This window comes from Denticeps clupeoides, chromosome 18 (assembly GCF_900700375.1).
Source record: "Denticeps clupeoides chromosome 18, fDenClu1.1, whole genome shotgun sequence".
In the NCBI taxonomy this organism is placed as follows: domain Eukaryota; kingdom Metazoa; phylum Chordata; class Actinopteri; order Clupeiformes; family Denticipitidae; genus Denticeps; species Denticeps clupeoides.
Genome location: NC_041724.1, coordinates 92,123 through 116,370, shown reverse-complemented (window position 1 = coordinate 116,370; position 24,248 = coordinate 92,123). Strand labels below are relative to the sequence as shown.

The following is a 24,248-nucleotide window of genomic DNA, read 5'->3' as shown; positions in this document are numbered from 1 at the left end:
CCAGACGCTCTTATCCAGAGCGACTTACAATCAGTAGTTACAGGGACAGTCCCCCTGGAGCAACTTAGGGTTAAGTGTCTTGCTCAGGGACACAATGGTAAGAAGTGGGATTTGAACCTGTGACTCCGTAGTCTTCAGGTTCATAGGCAAGTGTGTTACCCACTAGGCTACTACCATCCCAAAATAAATCTCAGGTCAGTTCAGGCAAATTTTTAATTGGGTGCAACAAAGTTTTAGCTAAAAATGTGAATTTTCAGATTTCAGGATCATTTAGTAGAAAACTTCTACAAAGCAGGAATGAATTCAGCTTTAAAATTGTTCTGATTTGGGAGTCTTTCAAGTCTTACTTTGCAATTAAGGGTTGGGAATATAGAGAAATTTATAGAGAAAGACGTTGGTAATATTTCACCGACTTTTTAAGATGATCATACATGTAGTAAATATGAACACAGAAACGTGTTGTTATCGGGGATGACGTGCCGTTTCTCAGTAACTGGATGACCTCTTCCCATAAACACCTGCTGTTTTCAATCCTGCACACGTCTTCTGTCCCCTGCTGGGTGACACATGTAATGCAGGGGACGGGAAGCCCAACACGGCTGTGACTTGCAGGATTTTCATGGGACAAGAAGTCCTGGTTTTGGAACAGTTACAGTGAGTGCAATGTAAAAATATTATATTATATTTCAAAATGATCCTTTTCTAGCGTGAACCAACGCATAATATCTTAATATGTCATGAAACATTTTATAGAAGAACCTGGTGAAAGTGCCCTCGGCTGTACGATCATTTCTACACCGACTTGATGATTTATGGGATTTTGACGTGAGCGTACGATACGCAGACGTCCGCGGCTGCTCTCGGTTCGTGTACGAGGGAATAAATTATAATATCAGGTGGTGTTTGGTACGGGGTTTATATGATTAATGTAGGATTACAGACGAGTGTGTAAGTGTATTTTACAGGTCAGCGCATCAGTAATACATTTTTTACTATTTATACCATAAAACAAACAACAATTGAAATATTACTCAATTTAAGCAGGAACGTTTGTTCCAGTTCCCATTTCGAGATGTAATGTGTAAATCAATGGGCACCGTGAGAAAGCTGGAGGAAAGTAGCACGTTGGATGCGTCTCTGTAGAAATCCAGGGCATTACAAGCACAGGAAGAGGCTGAGAAGATGAAACAAGCCGTGTCAGGAACAGGAATCAGATGGTGGTACAAAACAGTTCTAAAATGTTGTCAATGCTTTTAAAAAATGTGTCTTTTTGGATGACAAAACTCCATGACATCGTACAAAAAAATAAATGTTAATCCAGATCATGTTTGAATCGTTTTGTTAAAAGCATCCAATAAAATAAAGATAACTAATAAAAATTAGTTGAGGGTTGAAGTCGCTGTGGAAGGTCCTCTCAGGGTGGATCATGTGTTTCTGTTTGATCAGATGCCACAACCTGCTGACCTGATTGAGATTGAAAAAGGAGTCTACCAGCACTGGGCCATGTACGTGGGTGCCGGCTACGTTATTCACCTGACCACTGGAGGTAGGAGCTGCCCAGCCATGCGGGACTTTATCATCTGGAACTCGCAGAAGACAAAATGTTTCTGTCTTTATCTGAAATATAGCTTCACACCAGCCTTGAATTGGTAAATATTAGGTGATTCCATATTGAGATACCATGATGAGAACCTGCTTAATCCTCCACATTCCTGCTCTCTGTCGTGTTAAATCTCACGGCCGTAGCTCCGTCTGTTTTGGGTGAACTGGTTATTCTGTTCCGGGAGTTTTAGGGAGAAGCAGCCTGTCTGGGAACGGCAACAAGGGGCTTGTGAGGAAGGAGAAACTCGGGGACGTGGTCGGCAACCACACGTACCACGTCAACAACATTCTGGACCACAAGTTCAGGGTGCGGCCCATCCGCCTGATTCTTCAGGAGGCAGAGAAGCGAGTGAACAGGGAAATGTTCTACGATGTCTTCATGGCCAACTGTGAGCACTTTGTCACTGAGCTACGATACGGAGAACCTCGTTCTCGACAGGTATGGGAGCCTTTTTTACCAGATTTTACCATTTAAGTACAGTTCAGTAATAACAATAATCAATGTCATTGCAATCAATACATTGAACACATTAGGAAAATACTGTTTTGGATTCGTAGATAAAAAAAAGTTTTTATTATAACTTATTAAAAAAAATTAAGAGAACAATTAAAGTTCACCATGTACCTCCAAGTCAGTCACACTTCTGTGAAAAAATCAAACTGTCCACTTAGGAAGCAGCACTGACCATCAAAAGTAAAGTCCAAAGTGAAGTGATTGTCACATGTGATACACAGCAGCACAGCACACGGTGCACACAGTGAAATTTGTCCTCTGCATTTAACCCATCACCCTGAGTGAGCAGTGGGCACCATGACAGGCGCCCGGGGAGCAGTGTGTGGGGACGGTGCTTTGCTCAGTGGCACCTTGGCGGATCGGGATTCGAACCGGCAACCTTCTGATTACGAGGCCGCTTCCTTATCCGCTAGGCCCCCACTGCCCCCATCAAGTTCTCATGCTGTTGTGCAAATGGGATGGACAACAGGGGGAAATGGAGGAAATTATCAAGTTGTTCCCAATAGAGGCGTGTTCTGTAGGTGGTGACCACAGACCCCTTCTCACTTCCTGTGATTTCCTTTTTGAATGCTGGCAGTGTCTTCACTCTAGTGGTACCATGAGACTGAGTCTACAACCCACACATGTGGCTCAGGTGGTGCAGCTCATCCAGGATGGAACTGTGAGAACTGTGGTGAGAAGGTTTGCTGTGTCTGTCAGTGTAGGTTCCAGTACATCAGGAGATGTGGAGTAGGGAAACAACCCACCAGTAAGGCCACAAATGCGTCTCCGAGTAGGGTGGTAGTAGCCTATGAACCAGAAGACCCAGGTTCAAACCCCACTTACTACCACCGTGTCCCTGGACAAGACACTTAACCCTGAGTGTCTCCAGGGGGGGGACTGTCTCTGTAAATACTGATTGTATGTCGATCTGGATAAGGCATTGGGTAAATGCTGTAAATGTAAATGTCTCCTCAAACGGTCAGAACATGACTCCATGAGGGTGGTATGGGGGTCCGACGTTTATATCCCAACACCGTCCAGCACGTTTGGCATTTGCCAGAGAACAAATTCTCCACTGGCTCGCTGTGCTCTTCACAGATGAAAGTTCAGACTGAGGACATGTGGCAAAGTCTGGAGATGCTGTGGAGAACGTTCTACTGCTACATCCTCCAGCATGACCGGTGTGGCAGTTGGTCAGTAATGGTGTGGGGTGGCATTTCTTTGGGGGGCCACACAGCCCTCCACATGCTCGCCAGAGGTAGCCTGACTTCCATAAGCTACCAAGATGAGATCCTCAGACCCCTTGTGAGACACTATGCTGGTTGGCCCTGGTTCCTCCTAATGCAAGACAATGCCATACATGTAGTATCTGCTATGGCCTGGCTTGCCTCCATGCATTGATATATTTACATTTACATTTACAGCATTTATCAGACGCCCTTATCCAGAGCGACTTACAACCAGTAGTTACAGGGACAGTCTCCCTGGAGCAACTTAGGGTTAAGTGTCTTGCTCAGGGACACAATGGTAGTAAGTGGGATTTGAACCCGGGTCTCCTGGTTCACAGGCGAGTGTCATCTATAATTTTTGTGTAAAGAACAAAGTATTTAATAAGAATGTTTCATTCATTCATTGTGTTCCCCTCATTTTTTGAGTGGTGTATAATATGACATGGTGGTGGTCCATAACACACCGAGACACCCAGATCGAACCCCACTTACTACCACCGTGTCCCTGAGCAGGACACCCAGGGGGACTGTCCCCATCACTACTGACTGTAAGGTGCTCTGGATAAGGGCGTCTGGTGTCTTTGTGCATTACACCACGTATTTAGTGCTCTTTGGATTAGTACCGTAAATTGGTTCAAAATAGTTAACATTAAATAAGTTAATATTTTATTGGTCCCACGACTGGGAAATGTGCAATTGGCATTAACAAGAGTTCCACGTAACCACCACCAGTAGAATCCATGATTCCTGACTGTATGTCCCTCTCATCGTGCTCGTGTGTTCGTTTTCAGGCAGTTGGGGCGATGGCGCTTGCAGACCCGGTTCTGACCTCGGCTGCGGTATTAGCCGTGTCCACGGCGGTGGTGGCGGAGGCGCCGCTTCTTGTTCTGGTGGCAGGAGGAGCCGCCGCTGTCAAGGGCCTTTTTTGGCTTAAAAGAAAAATTGAAAATAACTGAACTAAAGACCTCAGAATGAAGATGCCCGTCACGAGACAACATGGGTTTGATTGGCGCTGAATCAAATTGCACTATTTGGAAGTTTATTTTTACTAATCTCCGCTTTCAGCCTGTATAGACCAGTTATAATAAATCATATTGTTCCAGTTTAAACGTCTTGCTGAGGTGTTTTATCTGCTCATCTTTAACTCTGAGTTCTGGGTTCTTTCACATATTTACATACGTACCACTGAATAAAACCACTGAATTGTATAAAATATACAGTGCAGGCCAAAAGTGTGGACACCTTCTCATTCAACGTGTTTTCTTTATTTTCATGACCATTTACGTTGGTAGATTCTCACTGAAGGCATCAAAACTATGAATGAACACATATGGAGTTCTGTACTTAACAAAAAGAGGTGAAATAAGTGAAAACATGTTTTATATTCTAGTTTCTTTGCTCTGGTTACTGCTTTGCACACTCTTGGCATTCTCTCGATGAGCTTCAAGAGCTCCTCTCTCTCTCCCTCTCCTCTCTCACTCTCTCTCTGTCCCTCCCTCCCTCTCTCCCGTACTTCCGGCTCTACCCCCGTACTTCCGGCTCTCTGCGCCCCCAGCGGCGGCGAGCGTCCCTGCAGCCGCCATTATCGCTTCATGCCGTCTCCAGCAGCCGGGCCAGGATGTGGTCTTTCTTCGCCCGGGACCCCGTTAAAGACTTTAATTACGAGCTTCTGCCCGACAGCCAGGAGCGCTCCGGGATATGGACCCTTCACCGGGGGAGGAGGAAGGTAAATGCGGCTTTAAAGCGGCCCAGCACTGGGCTCCGGGCCGCGGCGTCGCGTTTTATTTACACCCCAGAAAATAAGGCCGTTTAGCTGCGTTCATGGCCGCCGGCGGGAGGGTCAGGAAACCGGAGTGAAATAAAGACGGAGGGGTTTGTAGGAGCGGAATAAGGAGGATTCTGAACGGGCCACGTAGCCCGAGCGTCGCCACGTCAAGCAGGAAGTTCCGGTATAAAACCTGGAATGATGATGATGATGATGATGATGATTTTACATTTCCAGCATTTACCAGACCCCCTTATCCAGAGCGACTTACAACCAGTAGTTACAGGGACAGTCCCCCCTCAGGGGCAAGTGTCTTGCTCAGGGACACGATGGTAGTAAGTGGGGTTTGAACCTGGGACTTCTGGTTCACAGGCGAGTGTGTTACCCACTAGGCTACTTGCACCCTATGATGATGGTGTCTTGATGTGTTGATGATGATGGTGGTGATGATAGTATCGTGATGATGATGGTGTCTTGATGTGATGATTGTTTTGGTGTCTTGATGTGATGATGATGGTGTCATGATGGTGTCTTGATGTGATTGGTGTCTGATGGTGTTGATGGTGGTATCTTGATGTGATGGTGGTATCTTGATATGATGATGATGGTATCTTGATGTGATGATTGTGGTGATGATGGTATCATGATGTGATGCTGGTGGTGTCTTGATGTGATAATGGTGATGATGATGGTATCATGAAGTGATGATGGTGGTGTCTTGATGTGATGGTGGTATGATGTGGTGATGGTATCATGATGTGATAATGATGGTTTATTGATGTGATTGTGATGATGGTGGTATCTTGATGTGATTATTGTGATGGTGGTGTCTTGTTGTGATGATGGTGATGATGGTATCATGATGTGATGATGGTGATGATAATAGTATCATAATGTGATGATTGTGGTGTCTTGATGTGATGATTGTATCATGATGTGGTGATGGTGGTATCTTGATGTGATGATGGTGATGGTGTGATGATGGTTTCTTTATGTGATTGTGATGGTGTCTTGATGTGGTGATGGTTTCTTGATGTGATGATGATGATGATGATGATGGTATCATGATGTGATGATGGTGATGATAATAGTATCATAATGTGATGATGGTGGTGTCTTGATGTGATGATTGTATCATGATGTGGTGATGGTGGTATCTTGATGTGATGATGGTGATGGTGTGATGATGGTTTTTTTATGTGATTGTGATGATGGTGTCTTGATGTGGTGATTGTATCATGATGTGGTGATGGTTTCTTGATGTGATGATGGTATGATGTGATTGTGATGATGATGGTGTCTGATGGTATCATGATGTGGTGATGGTGTCTTGATGTGATGATGATGATGATTATGGTATCATGAAGTGATGGTGGTATCATGATGTGATGATTGTGATGGTGGTGTCTTGATGTGGTGATGGTGGTGTCTTGATGTGGTGATTGTGATCATGATGGTGTCTTGATGTGGTGATGATGATGGTGTGCGGTCTGTGTTTCTGAAAACCAGACGACGGGGGAAGCCGTGTCAGTGTTCCTGTACGAGGTTCCACCAGGAACAGAAGAACAGACCCACCTGGCCAAGGCCGCCTTCAAGCGCATGAAGACGCTGAGACACCCCAACATCCTGGCCTACATGGACGGTCTAGAGGTGAGAAAACGGGGGAAGTGTTTGTGGATCCGGGGGGAGGACGTGTTGTATTTCTGTATGTTTAATGGTGTTAGTTCGTGGTAAAACCGGCGGGTATTTGTTCTGAACCTCTTCTGTATTTCCCCCGTCTGCGGGTTCTTGCCCAGCGTGAGGTGAGTGTCGGTGGAACGTAGAGCAGCGCCGGTCCTCCGCCGGGCCCTGAACTGACGCTCTTCTTCCTCCCGCCAGACGGAGAGGAGCATCTACGTGGTGACGGAGCCCGTGACGCCCCTCGCGGCCCACCTGAAGACCCGGGCGGAGAAGGGCGGCTCAGGGGACCTGGAGGTGTCCTGGGGTCTCCATCAGATCGTGGTAAGCGGGCCGCCGGGCGGAGTCGCGCGTGACGTGCACGTCCGGTTCCTCTCGTCAGCGGTTTTTGTGGCGTTCCCAGAAAGCCCTGAGTTTCCTGGTGAACGACGGCCAGCTGCTCCATAACAACCTGGGAATGTGGGCGGTGTTTGTGGACCGGGCAGGAGAATGGAAGCTTGGCGGCCTGGATCACGTGACGTCGCAGCAGGCCGACTCCGCCCCTCCCGCTCCGGCGAGGAGTGTAGACCCCGAGCTGGAGAAGTACGAGCCCCCCGAAGGCCCGGACGGCGGCGGGGAGAAGTGGTGAGTTGGACCTGGTCTGGATCCGGTCTCCAGCCGGATTCCGAAACTGGTTTGTCTCCTGTCCCTCCGTCAGGTCCGGGGACGTGTGGCGTCTCGGATGTCTGATATGGGAAGTGTTCAACGGGCCGATGCCGCGGGCTTCTTCCCTGCGAACGATTGGAAAGGTGCCCCAGCGTACAAGACGTTCTTCCGGAAGGTACCTGCCTGAACTTCCACATGAATGTCCACGTGGATCCGTGTCTTTCCAGATCCCGAAGCCGCTGGTTCCTCATTACTGCGAGCTAGTTGGCGCGAACCCCAAAGCCCGGCCCAACCCGGCCCGCTTCCTTCAGAACTGCCGCGCCCCCGGCGGCTTCCTCAGCAACAGCTTCGTGGAGAGCAACCTGTTCCTGGAGGAGATCCAGGTACAGAACCGGACCGCCTTTCAGGCCGGAATCCGGGGGCTCGCTCTCATGCCATTCTCCTTCTCCTTCTCCTGCCGAAGATCAAGGAGGCGGCGGAGAAGCAGCGGTTCTTCCAGGACCTGAGCGAGAACCTGGACTCCTTCCCCGAGGACTTCTGCAAACACAAGGTCCTGCCTCAGCTGCTGACCGCGTTCGAGTTCGGCAACGCCGGGGCCGTGGTCCTCACGCCGCTCTTCAAGGTGGGTGGTTCTACCATGTCGGGTCTGTGTCATGTTCAGGAGGACGAGTGTGTGAGTGAGTGTGTGTGTGTGTCAGGTGGGGAAGTACCTTTCTGCTGAGGAGTACCAGCAGAAGATCATTCCGGTCATAGTGAAGATGTTCTCCTCTACAGACAGGGCTATGAGGATCCGGCTCCTGCAGCAGGTACCCACCGTGAGAATCTCCACCGCGAGAATCTCCACCGCTCCACCTGAGTTAGAGATGCTGGAAGGTTTCTCTCCTCTGCCACAGATGGAGCAGTTCATTCAGTACCTGAACGAAGCCGCGGTCAATTCCCAGATCTTTCCTCATGTCGTCCATGGATTTACCGACACCAACCCCGCCATCCGGGAGCAGACGGTGAAGGTACCCGCGCCGCCCGCCGCCGCCCCGCCCCGCCCCGCCCCGGCACGTATGAGATGTTCTCTCGCGCTCTCCCCGCAGTCCATGCTCCTCCTGGCGCCCAAGCTGAACGAGGTGAACCTGAACCAGGAGCTGATGCGCCACTTCGCCCGGCTGCAGGCCCGGGACGAGCAGGGCCCCATCCGGTGCAACACCACCGTGTGCCTGGGCAAGATCGCCTCGTACCTCAACCCGGCGGTAACCGTCACCTCCGCCGCCGCGTGCCGCTGGGGGCCGCCGTGCCGCCCGGTCTGACGCTTCTCTCCCCCGACAGACGCGGCAGCGGGTGCTGAGCTCCGCCTTCTCGCGCGCCACCAAGGACCCGTTCCCCGCGTCCCGCGCGGCGGGCGTCCTCGGCTTCGCCGCCACGCACCACTACTACAGCGTCTCCGAGTGCGCCGCGCGCGTCCTGCCCACGCTCTGCACGCTCGCCGTGGACCCCGACCGCAACGTGCGAGACCAGGCCAGTCACGTTCAAATTCAAACTTTATTCGTCACGTACACAGTCGTACACGAAATGAAAACCAACATGCAAATACTGCAAACGTGAGCAAAATATTACACTTTTATGTCTTTAACATAAAATAGGTGTAACAGGTGGGGTGAAGGTGTGCAAATGAGTGAAAGACAATATATATATATTATATATATATAGATTAATTTTCTTAATCTAGATTAATTCCAAGATTGCTGTGAGATTAATCTAGATTAATCTAGATTAAAATGGCTCATTTGAATTCTGCTGAAGGCATTGAGAATATGTGTGCTACCCAAATAATGACTAGAAGTAAGTCTTTGAGAACGGGTTTCTCAAGCCAGGTGGCGCATTAGACCAGGGGCTCATCTCCTGTTTCCAAAATGCATCACAAACTGCTTCAGAAAGCTGTTCTACTCTGATAAATTATGTTCAATAAGATGTACTTGTGTTTACCAACTGTTTATTCAGTTAAATAGCTGCATCCATGTTACCAGGTCACGTTTGATGTGGTAATTTCACAGATCGAAGACTCGTTCTCGCCTCCTACAGTGCAAACCGGGTCTCAAAAACAAAATAAAAGTCTTTAGAAAATAAGAAAATAAAAGACACAAGAAAGAAGAAATATACTTATAAATCTAGTGTAACCATGTAACTCCGGCACAATAGCTTGCGTAGTATAGACCAGCTCCCAACACAACTTTGTGAATAGATTAACGGCGATAATTTTTTTTTATCGCCCCATATATATAAGTGATTTTGTCCAGAGTGGTTGAGAGTGAAGGTGCCGGAGTGTATTGGAGTTCTATGTAGTGTTGATGTGGTTGACATCTCGGATAGCCTGCGGGAAGAAGCTCCTCCTCCTTCTCTGTGTGTTGGATTCCAGGGAGTGAAAGCGCAAGGCCCGGACATTTCCGCAGAACGTTCCGGGCGTGTAGGGACGTAGGGGGTGTTAGTAGCCTAGTTGTAACACACTCGCCTATGAACCAGGAGACCCAGGTTCAAACCCCACTTACTACCATCGTGTCCCTGAGCAGGACACTTAACCCTGAGTGTCTCCAGGGGGGGACTGTCCCTGTAACTACTGACTGTAAGTCACTCCGGGGCAGTGGTGGTTCTAGCTGTTAAGGAAGTGGCCCCGTAATCAGAAGGTTGCTGGTTCGAGTCCCGGTCCGCCGATGTGCCACTGAGCAAAGCACCGTCCCCATAAACTGGTCCCCGGGCGCCTGTCATGGTGCCCACTGCTCACTCAGGGTGATGGTTAAATACAGAGGACACATTTCACTGTGTGCACCGTGTGCCATGCTGCTGTGTATCACATGTGACGATCACTTGACTTATAAAAGGATGAGGGCGTCTGGTAAATGCTGTAGATATAAATGTAAATGACAGGTTCCCTTCGTCTTGCAGGCCTTCAAAGCCATCAAGAGCTTCCTGAGTAAACTGGAGACCGTGTCCGAGGACCCGTCCACGCTGGCGGAAGTCGGTGCGTATTTGTTTGAAGCCCCGCCCAGATGTCCGTTCTAAGTTCTAATTGGATGAACTGCGGCGGGCTCCACAGAGAAGGACGTGACCTCATCCGCTGGCGGCGGCGCGGCGGCGGGGTCCGCCGCCACCTGGGCGGGATGGGCAGTGACCGGCGTCTCCTCTCTGACCTCCAAACTCATGACCCGGAGCGCAGTGCCGGGGGCCGAGGGGGCCACGCCGGAGAACATCGCCCCTGTAGCTGCTCCACACGCGATGGATGAGTCCAGCTCAAACGAAGGTGGTTCTGGTGTTCTAGTCTTTAAAATGTGCTTCTGTGGACATGACTGTGGGCTGCAATGCAGTTTGATGCAGAACGTGGCCCCAAAATCTGTCTCCACAAGCGGATTTGAGGGCTACGTTCTGTAGAAGAAACGTGAAGGTGTGACCTGGGGCTCAAGTAATGTTGTCTGGTTATCTCATCCATGAAGGACCCGAGCTGGACGCTCCCAGAAATCCAACTTGTGCACCAGCTGGCCAGTTAGCAGCTTCACATGGCAGAGAAGAAGAAGAAGAAGAAGCTGCAGCTGAAGATGGCTGGGATGAAGACTGGGGCAGCCTTGAGGTGATCCATTCAGAAGACACCGTGTCCTGTGTGTTGGTGATGTATTCCACAATGTTCACAGTTTAAACCTCTCACAGGAAAATGAAAAGGCCCAGAAGGAAGCTGACTGGAGCTCTGATTGGTCCTCAGCGTCCTCAGCTGTGAAGACCCAGAGAGGAGTAAGTGGGGTGCAGCTGGGCGTCTGGGGCGCTTTGGTTGGTCTGACGGTTACTGATCACTTCGTTTCGCAGATGAGCCACATGAAAAAGCAGGACCCTGATTGGAGCTCGGGTTGGGACGCTGATGACAACTGGTCCAATGAGAAAGATGCAGATGGCCAAGGTCAAAGTTCACCAGCGGATGAAGGCTGGGGGAGTGACTGGGACAAGGAAGGAGGTTTGGGAGACAGTTTCACCCCAACAACAAGAAACAACATGGCCGCCTCCTCAGCCAGTAAGGGCTCACCCAGCTCAGGCCGGAAGGGCGTCCGGTTGGCCAGCGAGTACAACTGGGACTCTATGGGGACGAAGACACAGAGCGACGTCCTTTCCAGTGTTTCCCAGAGAACAGCGGCCGCGGTGAGGACGAGGGACATAAGAAGAATGTCTGGTGTTCCTGTAACCTCGAAATGCTGACTGTTTTTTCCTCCTGTGGACAGAAGGCTGATGACGGCTGGGGGGCCGATTCTGCCGGGGACTGGGGCGCAGAGGACAACTGGGAGTCTCTGGACGGGGAACCAGGTCTGTAACGCTGACCAGTTTACCCCATACAGGGAACGTCCTCATTTTACATGGGAAAAATGGCCACGTTGACAAAGATCCAGGTTCAAATCCCGCTTACTACCATCATGTCCCTGAGCAGGACACTTAACCCTGAGTGTCTCCAGGGGGGGACTGTGCCTGTAACTACAGGGTGTTAGTAGCCTGGCGCGTAACACACTCGCCTATGAACCAGAAGACCCAGGTTCAAACCCCACTTACTACCATCATGTCCCTGAGCAAGACACTTAACCCTGAATGTCTCCAGGGGGACTGTCCCTGTAAATACTGACTGTAAGTCGCTCTGGATAAGGACGTCTGGAAAATGATGTAAAAAAATAAAGTACGTGTTATGCCACGTTGTCGCAATTAAATGAAAATGTCACACTGTCCTCTGTCCTCCTTTCAGACTCCACTATTTAAATTCCTGAATTTAGGATTTAATTCCTCTTTCCAACAGGCCTCAGCAAGGCAGAACAAGCCAAGAAGAAACGAGAGGAGCGGAGGAAGGAGCTCGAGGCAAAACGGGCGGAGCGCAAGGCGGTGAGGGGTCCGCTGAAGCTGGGGACCCGTAAACTGGACTGAGGAGACGAAGGAGTTCGTTTCCAGGCTGCTGCTGGACCGGGCAGTGAACAGACTTCCTGGTTGTGTTGGAGGACCACGCCTTAAAGAGCCCGTCAGGCTTTTAAGAATCCTTAAAGACTATTTGACCCGGTACACGTTTTATTTGTATTATGCAAGGATGACGGTAGAATGTGTTACGGTGGCATTTAGGCACGTTTGTTGGAGTTGTTACACGATCAATTACTTTTTTTTTTTTATGTCTGTAAATATAATAAATCTATGGAGAACTTCAAATGACCTGATGCACAAATAACGTTTATATTTCCTGCATGCGAATGTTTGCAGCCCTAATAAAGGTTAATCTTCTTATGGAAAACTCCAGACAGTCAGATTAATACACGAACTTTAACATGTTTATGGGATAATTCACACCATGTGGGGACAAAAAAAAAAAAAAAAACTTGACAAGTTGAACACAACTTTATTAAAAACTAGAAACGGTAAAGCACTTTTGGAATAGTTGGTAAAGTTAGTAATAGTAAAAACTGAAGAGCTTCCTTCCTTCATGTCGTCTCTGGCTCGGACGTGTCGCTCTCGCTCCTCCTGCAGTGGGGGCCCCAGCGGTTGAGGAAGCGGCCCCGTAATCAGAAGGTTGCCGAAGGTTCGGATTCCCGCAGCGGCAAGGTGTTAAATGCAGGGGACACATTTCATTGCGTGCAGTGTGTGCTGTGCCGCAGTGCATCACAATGACAATCACTTTCTGCAAAGAGTCTCAGTCATCCAGGTGAAACGTTTCATTCTGCGTCCACAGAACTTGTCGTTTAACTCCGTGTTACGGTCTTTGAGAGAGTTGCTCTGCGAACAACTAAAATCATGGATGTGATCACCTGGTCTCCCAACACGATCCATCGAGGCGTAAATCCAGGAGCAGGAGATCCCGAGTGTCCTGCCGGAACGTTTGCTGCTGGGTCCATGATGGACGGGTGGGAGAAATGGAGGACAGTGTGCCTATTCGGAACAGTGATGCCAGGACTCTAGCCGATTGGATTAGGCGTGGCCCTGGTGAAACAGAGACAACCCCACCAGGCTGGATGGACTGATGGAACGGGCAGAGCCGTGGGCACACAGACGGCGTCCATCGATCGCAAAGAGGGATCACTGGGACTATTGATCGCAAACTGGACAAGCGAGCAGCTTTTTTTTTTTTACGTGGGATTATAAATCCACCGCACTTTTCCCCTCCTCTGTAGCTACTGACGTTGTGTAGAGTCAGTGTGCTTTTCTGAGGGTTCCCACAACGTACCCCTGCTTTTGTTTCTGACCCATCCACCCCCCAACGTACGGTGTTTTGTATGTTTGGTCGGGTCCATGGCAAAGTGTCATTAATACCAGTGTACTGTTGACATGGTCTTATAACTGGTACCCCGCAGGTTATATGGAAAAAAGTTGAGTACTAATCTCACCGTGACCGGCGGCAACAGCAGATTCCCCAGGTCCTCGCTCACATAAATCAACCTCATACTTGATCCTTTTCCCCCCTCCTGCCTGGTCACTCTTCCTCCACATCCTCCTCCCAACATACCAGCAGAATCCCCTACTCATCCCCAACATGAATCTCATCCCCAACTTCCTGTAATCGTATTCTGCCTTCGCCCTACTGACCAGCACACGAACAGCAGCCGGAAAAAGCAAGGACGCCGCAGGGAGTCGAACCCCGTCCTGAAGGTCAGGAGTGCCGCAACCGGAGCCTTTTGCTTTTTTTTGGGCTGCAGGACAAAAAGCAAAACCTGGAGAAACAAACGGAGGTTTGCTCCCCCAGGAAAAAAGAAAAACCTGTTGCTGCTGCTGGTTTTCCACGAAACTACGGCACCACGGCCACACAACTCGCTACACCCCCACCACTTCCCAAGCAGGGATCTTCCTGTAGGAACGCCAGCTACACTTGGAAGTTGAAAACCTGATGCACCGTGGCTTTTACGCTGCAACAAAAAACAGGGGAAAGAGACAGTAATTCAGCCCCCCCACCCACTCCCCTCCCTCAGAATAACAATCAAGATGGTGCTACTCAGAAGTACTTCCTGCCCAACTCTTCAGGTGTGCAATCGTGTTCATCTACGGGTCATCGGCTCTTCACCTACGGGGGTCTGTGTGGAACAGAAGGGAACTACTGGAATTTCTTGCCCCCACTCCCCGGCACATCATCCTCCACCATTACAGTAAGAACGCTCCACTATCGTTAAGGTTATCACCACGATCTTCGGGCAGTCATTTACAACGATGATGATTGAAGTTTTAAAAAGTTCTGCAGCTGAAACGAGAAGACACAGATTTATCCCACCCACCCACCCGACCCCAAAATCCACTGTGGACTTGCCAAACATGAACCAGCACCACGGAAGTGACGCTCTCAAGAAGTTAATACGGGGAAGGCGTTCGTCCAGTTATAGCCAACATCCAAAAAGCTCTGTAACTAGGTGTGATTAAAAGGACCAAGAGTATCTGAAAAAGAAAGAGAAAGAAACTCTTCCCCCCAAACAGTATCCCCAGTGGGTTGTGATGCTAGTCATATTTTATATTGCAAAAAAATTAATCTGTACTTTGCCAAGCAGATACATGCAGTCATTGAGGTTACATTTAGACACATAAACCCAAGAATTAAATTGATTTGAGAGACTTACTACACCAAGAACATAGCAGACTGATGCTCAAGTTAGAAGAGGGGATCTCCAAGAAGATGCACAAGACAGACTGGGTTGTGTTCCCTGCGACAATCTGACCCACAAAAATAAAAGGAAGCGAAGACAGGAAGAGGTGTGGCCTAAGCTCAAGCGCAGGACAGAAACTGGGTTTGGCGTGTTCAGTTTGGACGACTCAATCATTTGCTCAGCAGTCAGACAGCTTCCCACAGCCTTGCTTTCAGGTGCAGTTGCAAATGGAAGTTGGGATAGATGAGTGGTCTGAAAAAGAAACTACACACAACACACACACCAAATCGCACGTACAAACCTCAAGTGCAAAGCAAAACAGTAGTGGAACCATAAAGCCAAGGGGTTCAGGCAGCAATGGAACCAGAACTAGCTCAACTAGATGAGGATTAATGTAAGATGAGGGGAAAAGGAAAGACGACCTGTTACACTGCACTTCATGTAAGCAGGACTTCGTTTGCGCGTCGCAGCTTGGAGGATTTATCTGAAAGGGTAAAGAACCCCAGAAAACCCTCCGACCCAAACATTTCACAAGGCTACACACGTTTAAAAGAAGAAGTCACACATTTGCGTGACCTTCCGTTGATCACACAGTTGCATGATCAACCAAACTGCTATGCATTTGCAAAGCAACATAATGATGCCATTCATTTAAGCGGTCCTGCACAGTTGCACAGGCCAACGTAAAGACGATGAAGTGATCAAGAGTTCAACTGCTCCTGCCTGTCGAGATCAGCACAAAAGGCCAGGCCAACTCCTGCGGTCACGACACATCCTGGGACAGACGGTGAATCTTCACAGGAGCGCATTTATTCTGAAAGATCAAAAATCCAGAGCCCCCACACCCATAACACTCACAGCAAGCAATCACTTCTACGTTTAACTTGGGAGGACAAAATATATTTATGGTCCAAATTTTACAGCAAAAATCAAGACTAAACCACTCAACTGCGGGAATAACGCTTGAATTGTCAGACGCCTTAATCCTCCTGCGTTCATCTCGCGCTCCTAAATGAGAGCTGTGAACCACCCACCTTCCTGAAAAAGCACAAGAAAATGTACCCCCCCCCCAAAGAGAGCCCAAAAACAAATACATACCAGAAGTGGGATTCAAAACATAACCACACATTTATTTACTGCAGGTACAAATTTTACATTTACCATTAAATAGGGTTTAAGAAAACAGACTAGTCAAAACCAGTTTATGTTACTCCCATATTACTTTAAAAAAAATCAACCTTCATGACTGATTTCATCCACGTTCAAATCCACCTCAGCTTCCCCTTGTGAAACCCTATATCCTGAAAAAGCACAAAAAAAATGCCCCTCCTCCCAAAAAAAAACAAAAATACATCACAAAAACCACAATATGGGGCTTTTAAAAATGTACGTGTTTAAACATACAAACTAACTGTACCAGGAGACTTGACAGTGTGAATATTTAACAAACCTATTTTTCCATTATAGCGCCTTCATATTTTAACTTATCTGGTGTCAAATCCACTTTTGGTTAAGAGCTGCAGTCAATCTTTGGGTTCATCTCATGTTCTTAACAAAAGCCGCAAGCTCACACCTTCCTGAAAAAGCATAAAGACGACAACTCATCCCCCCCCCCTGCCCAAAATACAGACCATAAGGGATACAACACACATGAAAACGCTGTTTACATAAAACAGGACACTGTTTTACACAGGCAGGAATAATGGGACAACCTTACGTGACCAATAGCAGCTGGATTTTTAAATCAATTCTGTATAGACAGCACAAGATCTCCTGTTCTGCGGACTGGTCTGAGAACACTCGGAGGGACGGCATACTGGAAAAATGTAAAGGACAGAAGACACAGGCACGATACCACCCCGAGAAAAGTTGAGCCCACCCAGACATCAGCACAAAATTGAGTGATTTCACACAAAGTATGATGTTACAGTTATTTTGTTTGCACAGCGCTTACAATACCCGTGACTCCTGGCATCGGTGTAGGTAAGGGGTCAAGTGGAAGTGTTCCTTCAGGGGTTTTTTGATCATCTAGAAGAGTCGTAGTTAAAACAGTCCCAGCCCCGAAATCCCCCATCTCATACTCATCACAGGGCCTCCACATCATCTACGTTTCCATTTTAACGTATTCTTGGGCAAATACCAAAGCGAAAGGCACACATGGAAGATCCCCTTTGAATCCCTTGCCTCATACTACGCCAGTGAAGTGGGCTCCCATGATGCACTATGGTTAAAAGGATCATCTGTCCATCTGTGGATGGGTCACGGTCGAACTAAGCCTCTGGTGCTTTTTCCTTTAAACGGGAGCTGTGAAGTCTAGGAACAGATGTGTGTTAAGTTGACCCCCCCCCCCGCACCCCCACATGACAACAGTAGCCAAGAATTCAAGTACAGATTCATATTCAAAAACCAAATACCCCAGTAACATTCTAGCTGAATCCGTGAGCCAGGAGTTCCCAATCACTGTGGCAGGAATCGAACTTAACAACGCTTCTCACTACACCAATCCTTATCGGAGGGGTTCCTGACTTGTGCCTGTTGGAAAGAACTCGGGGGGGAAAAATGCGTTTTGACCCCACCCTCAGCCCCACTACAAGGCAAAGTTTTTTTTTTTTTTAACCAAGCATTACAATTTGATGTTTTTGCAAAATACAAAGATAGTCTTTTTCTATTAAATAAGTGAAGGCCAAGGCCTTAAAAAGTTCTTCTTCATTTGGAGGTAAACATGCAGAAACATCACTTTTACCAGAACCGTGGCTCGCCTCAGCTTTACTGTAGGTGGCGCTGTGGGCCTTTACGAGACCAATAAAGCTCATCTGTGGATGTAGGCTTCTGGAGAATCTACTGAACGCGAACGGGGGCTGTTGAATGCCTTGTCCCGGCGGTGTGGACATCTCCCCTGCACCACCCCGGAGGAGAATGGGCGCGGCCGACAAGGCCAGGTAACACACGCGTCTTTAAAACCGCCTCGCCTGAAAGAGAAAAACAATTTCGCGAGCAAGAGGGAATGAAGAAGGTCGGACTGGCGTGGTGGAAGGCCGATACGTCTCTACCAAACATACAAACCACGCCCCCTCCACCCAGGATCACTGATGGTTGCCATGGCTACTCTGGACCGGCCAATCAGGTGCTGAAGGATCGACTACTCTGCCTGGCGAAGCCCTGCTCCCTCCTACTCCTCTTCATCATCATCATCCTCCTCTTCTCCCCGACTTCCTCCCGTCCTCTGACACCACTAACGACTAAGTCCATCTTTCTGACAGGATCGAAGTGACTCAGTCCAATTCAACTCCGCGGCTACGTAACACGTGACGTCACAAAAACGCTGAAACAGACGACGCCGATTCTTCCTGAAATGGATCCGGAGGTACCAGACGAGGCGAGATGGCCGTCTTCAGGAGCCGTCGAACGCCCATGTAGCTGGGCGTCTAACTGCGCCACATTTAGCCCGGCGCCATTTTAACAGGTCGCGACCGCGGCTTCCAGAACATTCCTGAACCTCTGCCTCCATATATGGCGACTTACAACGACTAAACGGAATACTAGACTATACTTAAAACACAAATCAGGTCTATGGTCTTAACTATATATATATATATATATATATATAAAAAATAAAAAAATAAAATCTCACTGAAAACTCCACTGGTCTTATCACAAAACTGGATAATCAGCTAAAAAACAAACATGTACAAAACTACGACTTCAGTACTACTAACAAAAAAGCGGTATGAAATATTCACAATATGCCTATAAAAACGACATAACTCGAGACAAAACGCAAACACGTCTTCTAGTAAGAACTAGTCTGACTGGAAGTACAATAATAAAAGGCATATCAAACAAAGGATTAAACACCATTTCTTAAAGTTTCACGGAATAAATTAAAAGAACAAAGGAAAAACTCAAAGTGCCTTTGAAGAAGAAATTTACGTTACGCATCGAAAGAGCCCTGCAGCAGCGCAGAAATGGTGTGACCGTCAGCGCCCGACCTCGGGATTTTATAACCCAAAGCGAGGTAGTGCCACGTCCTTGCGCAGGAAAAAAGTAGATCCTTTGTTTGAGAACAACGCAGTTTGTTCGGAGTACAATCTCACATAAAAGCGACTTAAACCTTACGATTTACCACGAGCGATTCGCTAGTATGAATTTAAATATCATTAATATAAGTATACTTACATGGTCCATTTAGTCAATATTTACACTAACGCTATGTTTAAAGTTTTCTTGTGACCTAAGTGGGGTCGTGAATTAGTTTTGGCTAATTTTGCTCTTTCATTGATTCAATTTGAAGAAATGAAACCTGTCGAATCATTTTACTTATTTCGTTTATTCATTTATAAGAAACAAATAACTATAACACACCATTTTATATTTTGTGCTAGTAACATTTCCACGTGTGGGTCGAAGAAAGTGCGCCTGGGGAACGAACGTAAGTGAATAAAAACTTAATTTTCAAATAAAAACAGCGGACGTGACGGACGTGGCCAAATGCGGCGCGGAGGAATTCCGGTGCCTGACGCCTCCGGCCAGACCGGTCGCAGCCGGATTTAGAGCCGGCTCTACTTCCCCTACGCCGCAGTGCGCGAACCAGTGCGCATGCGTCGTGGAATCTTCCTTTGTTTTCCGAGAAAAGGAGTCTTTACAGAAATCCTAATTTCATTCAGTGGGCCGACAAACACACATTTCCATATAAACATTCGAATCTCTAGCAAAATTAAGATGATTAAACATATCACTATTATAATCGATTCATGAAGGTGGCCAATAAGCCACGTGTACATGTGCAACGTCTTCAATCCGCTCATCTAACATAATGGCGTCATTGATTTGGCCTTTTGGAATGTAAAATCGGTCATTTTTCTGTCCCGCATTTATCCATCGCAGGATTAGACGCTGGGATTCCAGCGGTTCCAAACCGCCCGGTGAACAGCACTGTAATAGATTAAATAAAATTACAGATTCGCCGTGTTACCGTGTCCATAACGAGTCACGTTGTAAATCGCTCTGGATAAGGGCGTCTGCCAAATGCCTTAAATGTAAATAACACAGACACTGCAAACCACCGAAAAAAAATCAAACTGAACGTTTTAATATCTTAATATTCAAACTTGCTCGCGTAGCAACATGAACGTAAAGTCCGCTGGCGGCGGAGGACGTTTGATGTAACACCCAGTGGAAACTGTGTAACTGTCAAAACCGTCCGAGTGGATCCGATTCGTTTTCCGTGGCCTCCTGTTTAAGTGTTCTTGAGGAAATGTCGGGCGGCGTGGGAAGTGGGTACATTTCATCCGTTTCGCGGCGTTTGGTTGAACGTAATGTCCGAAAATACAACATTGGAAGCATAAGAAGCGAGTGGTTGAATAAGACGAGGCGAATATCTGCTGTGGCTCCGTTTGCAAAGCTAGCATTAGCTTCTTGCTAACAATAGTGTAGTTAGGATGAACCAGAGCTCCGCAATCTATTGTTAAAACGTAATCTGAAGAATGTATGGTTTAATTCATGGTTTTTATGGCCATATCGAGCGCTGAGAGGAAAACGAAACGCCAAACCCCTCATGTTTCTGCATTAGCTACCGTCGGTTAGCGTTAGCTTGTGCTATTATTATTTATTGTGCTATAAATATTATTTATTTCCACCTCGCTGCAGCCGCTGCTACGATCATCTGTACCGGATGTTGTGGGTCGCTGCTAGTTTCTGTGTGAGAATTTGGGTGTTAATGCTGTTTGTACTTGTTTCTCTGTGCAGAACACAAGCTGTTGTCCCTCGGCCCCACGGAGCCATGGTCGGTCCGGGAGAAACTGTGCCTTGCCTCTTCGGTCATGAGGAGTGGAGACCAGAACTGGTAAATGTCCAGAACCGGAACATTTAAACAACGTTAGGTGACATGGGTGTTAGTAGCCTAGTGGGTAACACACTCGCCTATGAACCAGAAGACCCAGGTTCAAACCCCACTTACTACCATCGTGTCCCTGAGCAAGACACTTAACCCCGAGTGTCTCCAGGGGGGGACTGTCCCTGTAACTACTGATTGTTATTCGCTCTGGATAAGGGCGTCTGATAAATGCTGTAAATGTAACAAAAAAACATGTAGACGACAGACAGCGGTAAAAACAGGTGTAATTGGTAACAATATAAAAACTGCTGTAATAGAGAGATGTTCTGAATATAAGAGAGCGAGTGCGTGTGTGTCTGGTGGCCCGTGGGATGAAGCTGTTGCAGTTATGGGAGTGCAGGAACATTATTCTGGTCATGTCCTGGATTCTCGACCGCTCTAGTTCCGAAATGGCTCCGTATTCACTCCAGCATTCCTTGGGATGGCCACTATTGACTTGTGCTGTTGTGGTTCTACAGGGTGTCGGTCAGTAGAGCCATCAAGCCATTTTCAGAGCCGGGGCGGCCGCCTGATTGGTTTTCCCAGAAAGTAAGTCTAACCGTGAAAGACAGCTGAGTGCAACCTGATAGCCTGGTCCGCTAAATGCTGTAAATGTCAAGTGGAGTTTTCTGGAGCCCCATGCATGGTGTTTGTTAATACTGCTTGCACTTTGTTGTGTTTGCCATTGTCATTTTTGTATACTTCATTCATCTAAAGAACTTCAGTTTTGTACATGCATGCGTTTAAATCACGCCACGGCTCTAATGCACAAACCGCAGTGTTAGTCTCAATGTGTTTAATGGCGTTAATTAAATTCTGTCTTTTCTGTCACATCTGCAGCACTGTGCTTCCCAGTATTCTGCACTGCTGGAGACCACCGAAGCCCCCAAGTGAGCACCCTGATCAATTTCTGCACAATTCTTTTGAGACTGCACGATGCACTGCTACCGAATTGTTCCCTTTATGTTTTTTTGAACACCTTGACAATGATCTCCATATTTGATTGAATCGCCTAGTTTATTTCTCCACATTTCAGTGAACTAGTGAAACTTTCATGCTGATTATGTCGTGTCCCGGCTGGACTGAGGTTTCTTGCTTTGTGTACCTACAGGCGTAAGCGCGGGGAGAGGGGCGAGGTGGTGGAGACCATCGAGGACGTGATTGTTCGTCGGCTGACCGCTGAGAGGATTGAGGAACTAAAGAGGATCCTTAAAGACACTCAGGAGAAATACAGGTAACGTCCATATATCTGGTGATCACATTATCTCTCGTTCATGACGTTGTTCTAAGTGATGTGTGTTTGGCAGGAAGTTGAAAAAAGATGCAGACCTAATTCAGGCCGGTCACATGGACCTCAAACTGGAGGAGCTGTGGGGAGAAATCGAACAGTACGGTTTTTATTTTCCGCCTCCTTGCCAGTATATTTGTATCGGTGTGAATGTTTTTCATGACTCGTTCATGAGCAATGTTCATGTCCCTCACATGAAATACCCTAAAAGGGCTTTTCCATGTATACCTCAGTAATGTGTGTGTAATGGGGTGCTTTTTCTGGCAGAAAGAGGAAACAGGAGGAGGAAGAAGCAGAGCAGAAGAAGAGGGCCACAGAGGTCGCCTATCAGGGTGAAGAACATGATCCATTTTAACCAGTTATGTTGACAGGATAGTTTGATTGTGAGTTTTTCAACCTGAACCTGGTTGCTTTGGTCCGAATCAGTCTGATTTGGTGAGTTTGTAATGTTGCATCATTTTCTTCTGAACAAACCAAAATTTCAGATCACGCGAGAACCGTTTGGGATTTGATTTGAATGGAGACCACCTCTTTTTGTGGCTCTTGGTGTGATTACTGTGTTCACACCAAACCAAACGAACCGCTCAGGAGGAGGAAAAAGCTTTAGTTTGATTCAAGCAAACGAATCTCATTTACATGAATCTCTCGGTCACATTTGAATTTCTTCTGCTGAATCATGAAGAAATCCTCACTTCTCTCCCCCCTCAGCTCGCCAGGCTGCCAAGAACACACCAAAGAGGGTGCCCAGCGTCAGTGTCCGCTCTCCACTGGGCTCCAGCTCCCCTGGCAAGGAGGCACCCGCGGGCGATCCCAGCCAGCCCATGGCAGAGGAGTCCTGCGCCAGCCCTGCCGTGAGTTAACGGCCCCGCTAGCCCGTGCCTTCCTGCACAGGCGGCTTTTTTTAACGTTTGGCCCGCCCTTGTTTATTCACAGGGTGTGACCGTGTTCATGGCCGCCCCCGAGGCCCCGCCCCCTAAAGACGGAAGCATGGGCGCGCCGCTGGACGAGTCTCCGCAGAAGAAGCTCCTCGCCCAGAAGGCCACGCCGCCGTCGTCCCCTCTGTTGTCGGAGCTGCTGAAGAAGGGCAGCCTTCTTTCTGCTGACGCTCGAGTGGTGAGGGAGTCATTTCCCATGATGCCTTGTTTGGATTACTGCTCGCTGCAGCTTTTTATAGATCAGTTTTCTGTGCAAAATCTAATCTAACAAACATGATTGACAAGTTTCTTTACTGTTTTTGCAATAGTCACACGTTGCCAATGAACTGGTTTACCATTATTTTTATTGTTTTGGTATTTTCAGAATGTGGCAGCTGCTGTGATAGTTCTGACTGTAATTAAACATCAAGATTTTTATTCCTTTCATCGCACATATTTGTGTTGAATAATCGTAGCCGACATGCTGCCATTTTCAGGTGGTGGAGGGCGAGGTAGCGTCCGCCCTCAGTAACGGGGTCGAGGTTCACGCCGCCGCTCCTGCCGGACAAGCGGTAACAGCTGCAGGTAACGGGCGCTCAGATTCACGCCGCGGTATGGGGTATTTTAGGCCACGCCTCCCCTTTTATTTGTATTTATTGCGCAGTCTCGGACGCACCGACGCTCTCTCGTCTGTTGGAGGTTAACACCCAACCACCGTACCATGGCAACGCAGAGCCGCCGGTGGACCAGCAGACGCCGCTGAGCTCGTCCGGCGCAGGTGGAGTACTGTCTGGGTTCTCGCCGCTGGCGTCCAGTACGAGGGTCTAGGTGCACGTTGAGTAACGTGACTGGTCTTTGGGGCGTCGCGGGTGTGTGTAGGGCCGGCGGACGCGGCAGTGGACAGTGGGGCTGAGGTGGGCGTGGTGGAGACCCCCGCTGCACCTCCGGCAGAGAGCAGAGATGGTGTGCTGGTGGAGGAGGACCTGGTGGCTGTTTCATACATGGGGGACGAGTTGGATCTGGAGACAGTAGGAGACATCATTGCCATCATAGAGGAGAAGGTAGCACACACACACACACACACACACGCACACACACACACGCACACACACACACACACACACACACACACACACACCTTGTCCAG

General features: G+C 48.1%; 3 protein-coding genes across 6 annotated transcripts in view; all 3 read left to right on the top strand.

Annotated features, from left to right (window-relative positions):
- The first annotated feature begins 518 nt into the window (after positions 1–518).
- On the top strand, positions 519–4,436 carry LOC114768272 (HRAS-like suppressor 3). 2 transcript variants are annotated; one of them, XM_028960464.1, is made up of 4 exons: positions 519–654; positions 1,447–1,546; positions 1,794–2,041; positions 4,119–4,436. In XM_028960464.1, exons 2-4 carry the CDS (start codon positions 1,447–1,449, stop codon positions 4,281–4,283), a joined length of 513 nt encoding a protein of 170 aa, XP_028816297.1. In that variant the 5' UTR covers positions 519–654; the 3' UTR covers positions 4,284–4,436. The 2 variants fall into 2 exon arrangements, with proteins under 2 accessions (XP_028816297.1, XP_028816298.1); XM_028960465.1 differs by having other exon boundaries at positions 565–665.
- A 424-nt stretch (positions 4,437–4,860) lies between these two features.
- On the top strand, positions 4,861–12,698 carry LOC114768044 (N-terminal kinase-like protein). Of its 3 annotated transcripts, none has more exons than XM_028960114.1 (19): positions 4,861–5,053; positions 6,602–6,742; positions 6,889–6,894; positions 6,971–7,093; positions 7,173–7,393; positions 7,467–7,557; positions 7,642–7,797; positions 7,878–8,036; positions 8,113–8,220; positions 8,308–8,421; positions 8,500–8,655; positions 8,732–8,920; positions 10,343–10,418; positions 10,494–10,697; positions 10,888–11,021; positions 11,099–11,179; positions 11,252–11,578; positions 11,662–11,740; positions 12,219–12,698. In XM_028960114.1, the coding sequence occupies exons 1-19, from the start codon at positions 4,946–4,948 to the stop codon at positions 12,341–12,343; spliced, it is 2,598 nt and encodes an 865-aa protein (XP_028815947.1). In that variant the 5' UTR covers positions 4,861–4,945; the 3' UTR covers positions 12,344–12,698. The 3 variants fall into 3 exon arrangements, with proteins under 3 accessions (XP_028815947.1, XP_028815946.1, XP_028815948.1); XM_028960113.1 differs by having other exon boundaries at positions 11,659–11,740; XM_028960115.1 differs by lacking the exon at positions 6,889–6,894 and having other exon boundaries at positions 11,659–11,740.
- A 7,509-nt stretch (positions 12,699–20,207) lies between these two features.
- Positions 20,208–24,248, top strand: part of LOC114768533 (bromodomain-containing protein 8-like) — a 9,076-nt gene continuing 5,035 nt past the window's right edge. Inside the window, exons 1-12 of the mRNA XM_028960886.1 lie at positions 20,208–20,300; positions 20,773–20,869; positions 21,379–21,448; positions 21,740–21,789; positions 22,011–22,133; positions 22,207–22,287; positions 22,455–22,519; positions 22,896–23,038; positions 23,121–23,300; positions 23,599–23,686; positions 23,766–23,879; positions 23,981–24,242. Coding sequence (XP_028816719.1) covers positions 20,282–20,300; positions 20,773–20,869; positions 21,379–21,448; positions 21,740–21,789; positions 22,011–22,133; positions 22,207–22,287; positions 22,455–22,519; positions 22,896–23,038; positions 23,121–23,300; positions 23,599–23,686; positions 23,766–23,879; positions 23,981–24,242 — 1,292 coding nt within the window. The 5' untranslated portion in view covers positions 20,208–20,281. The remainder of the gene's footprint in view (positions 20,301–20,772; positions 20,870–21,378; positions 21,449–21,739; positions 21,790–22,010; positions 22,134–22,206; positions 22,288–22,454; positions 22,520–22,895; positions 23,039–23,120; positions 23,301–23,598; positions 23,687–23,765; positions 23,880–23,980; positions 24,243–24,248) is intronic.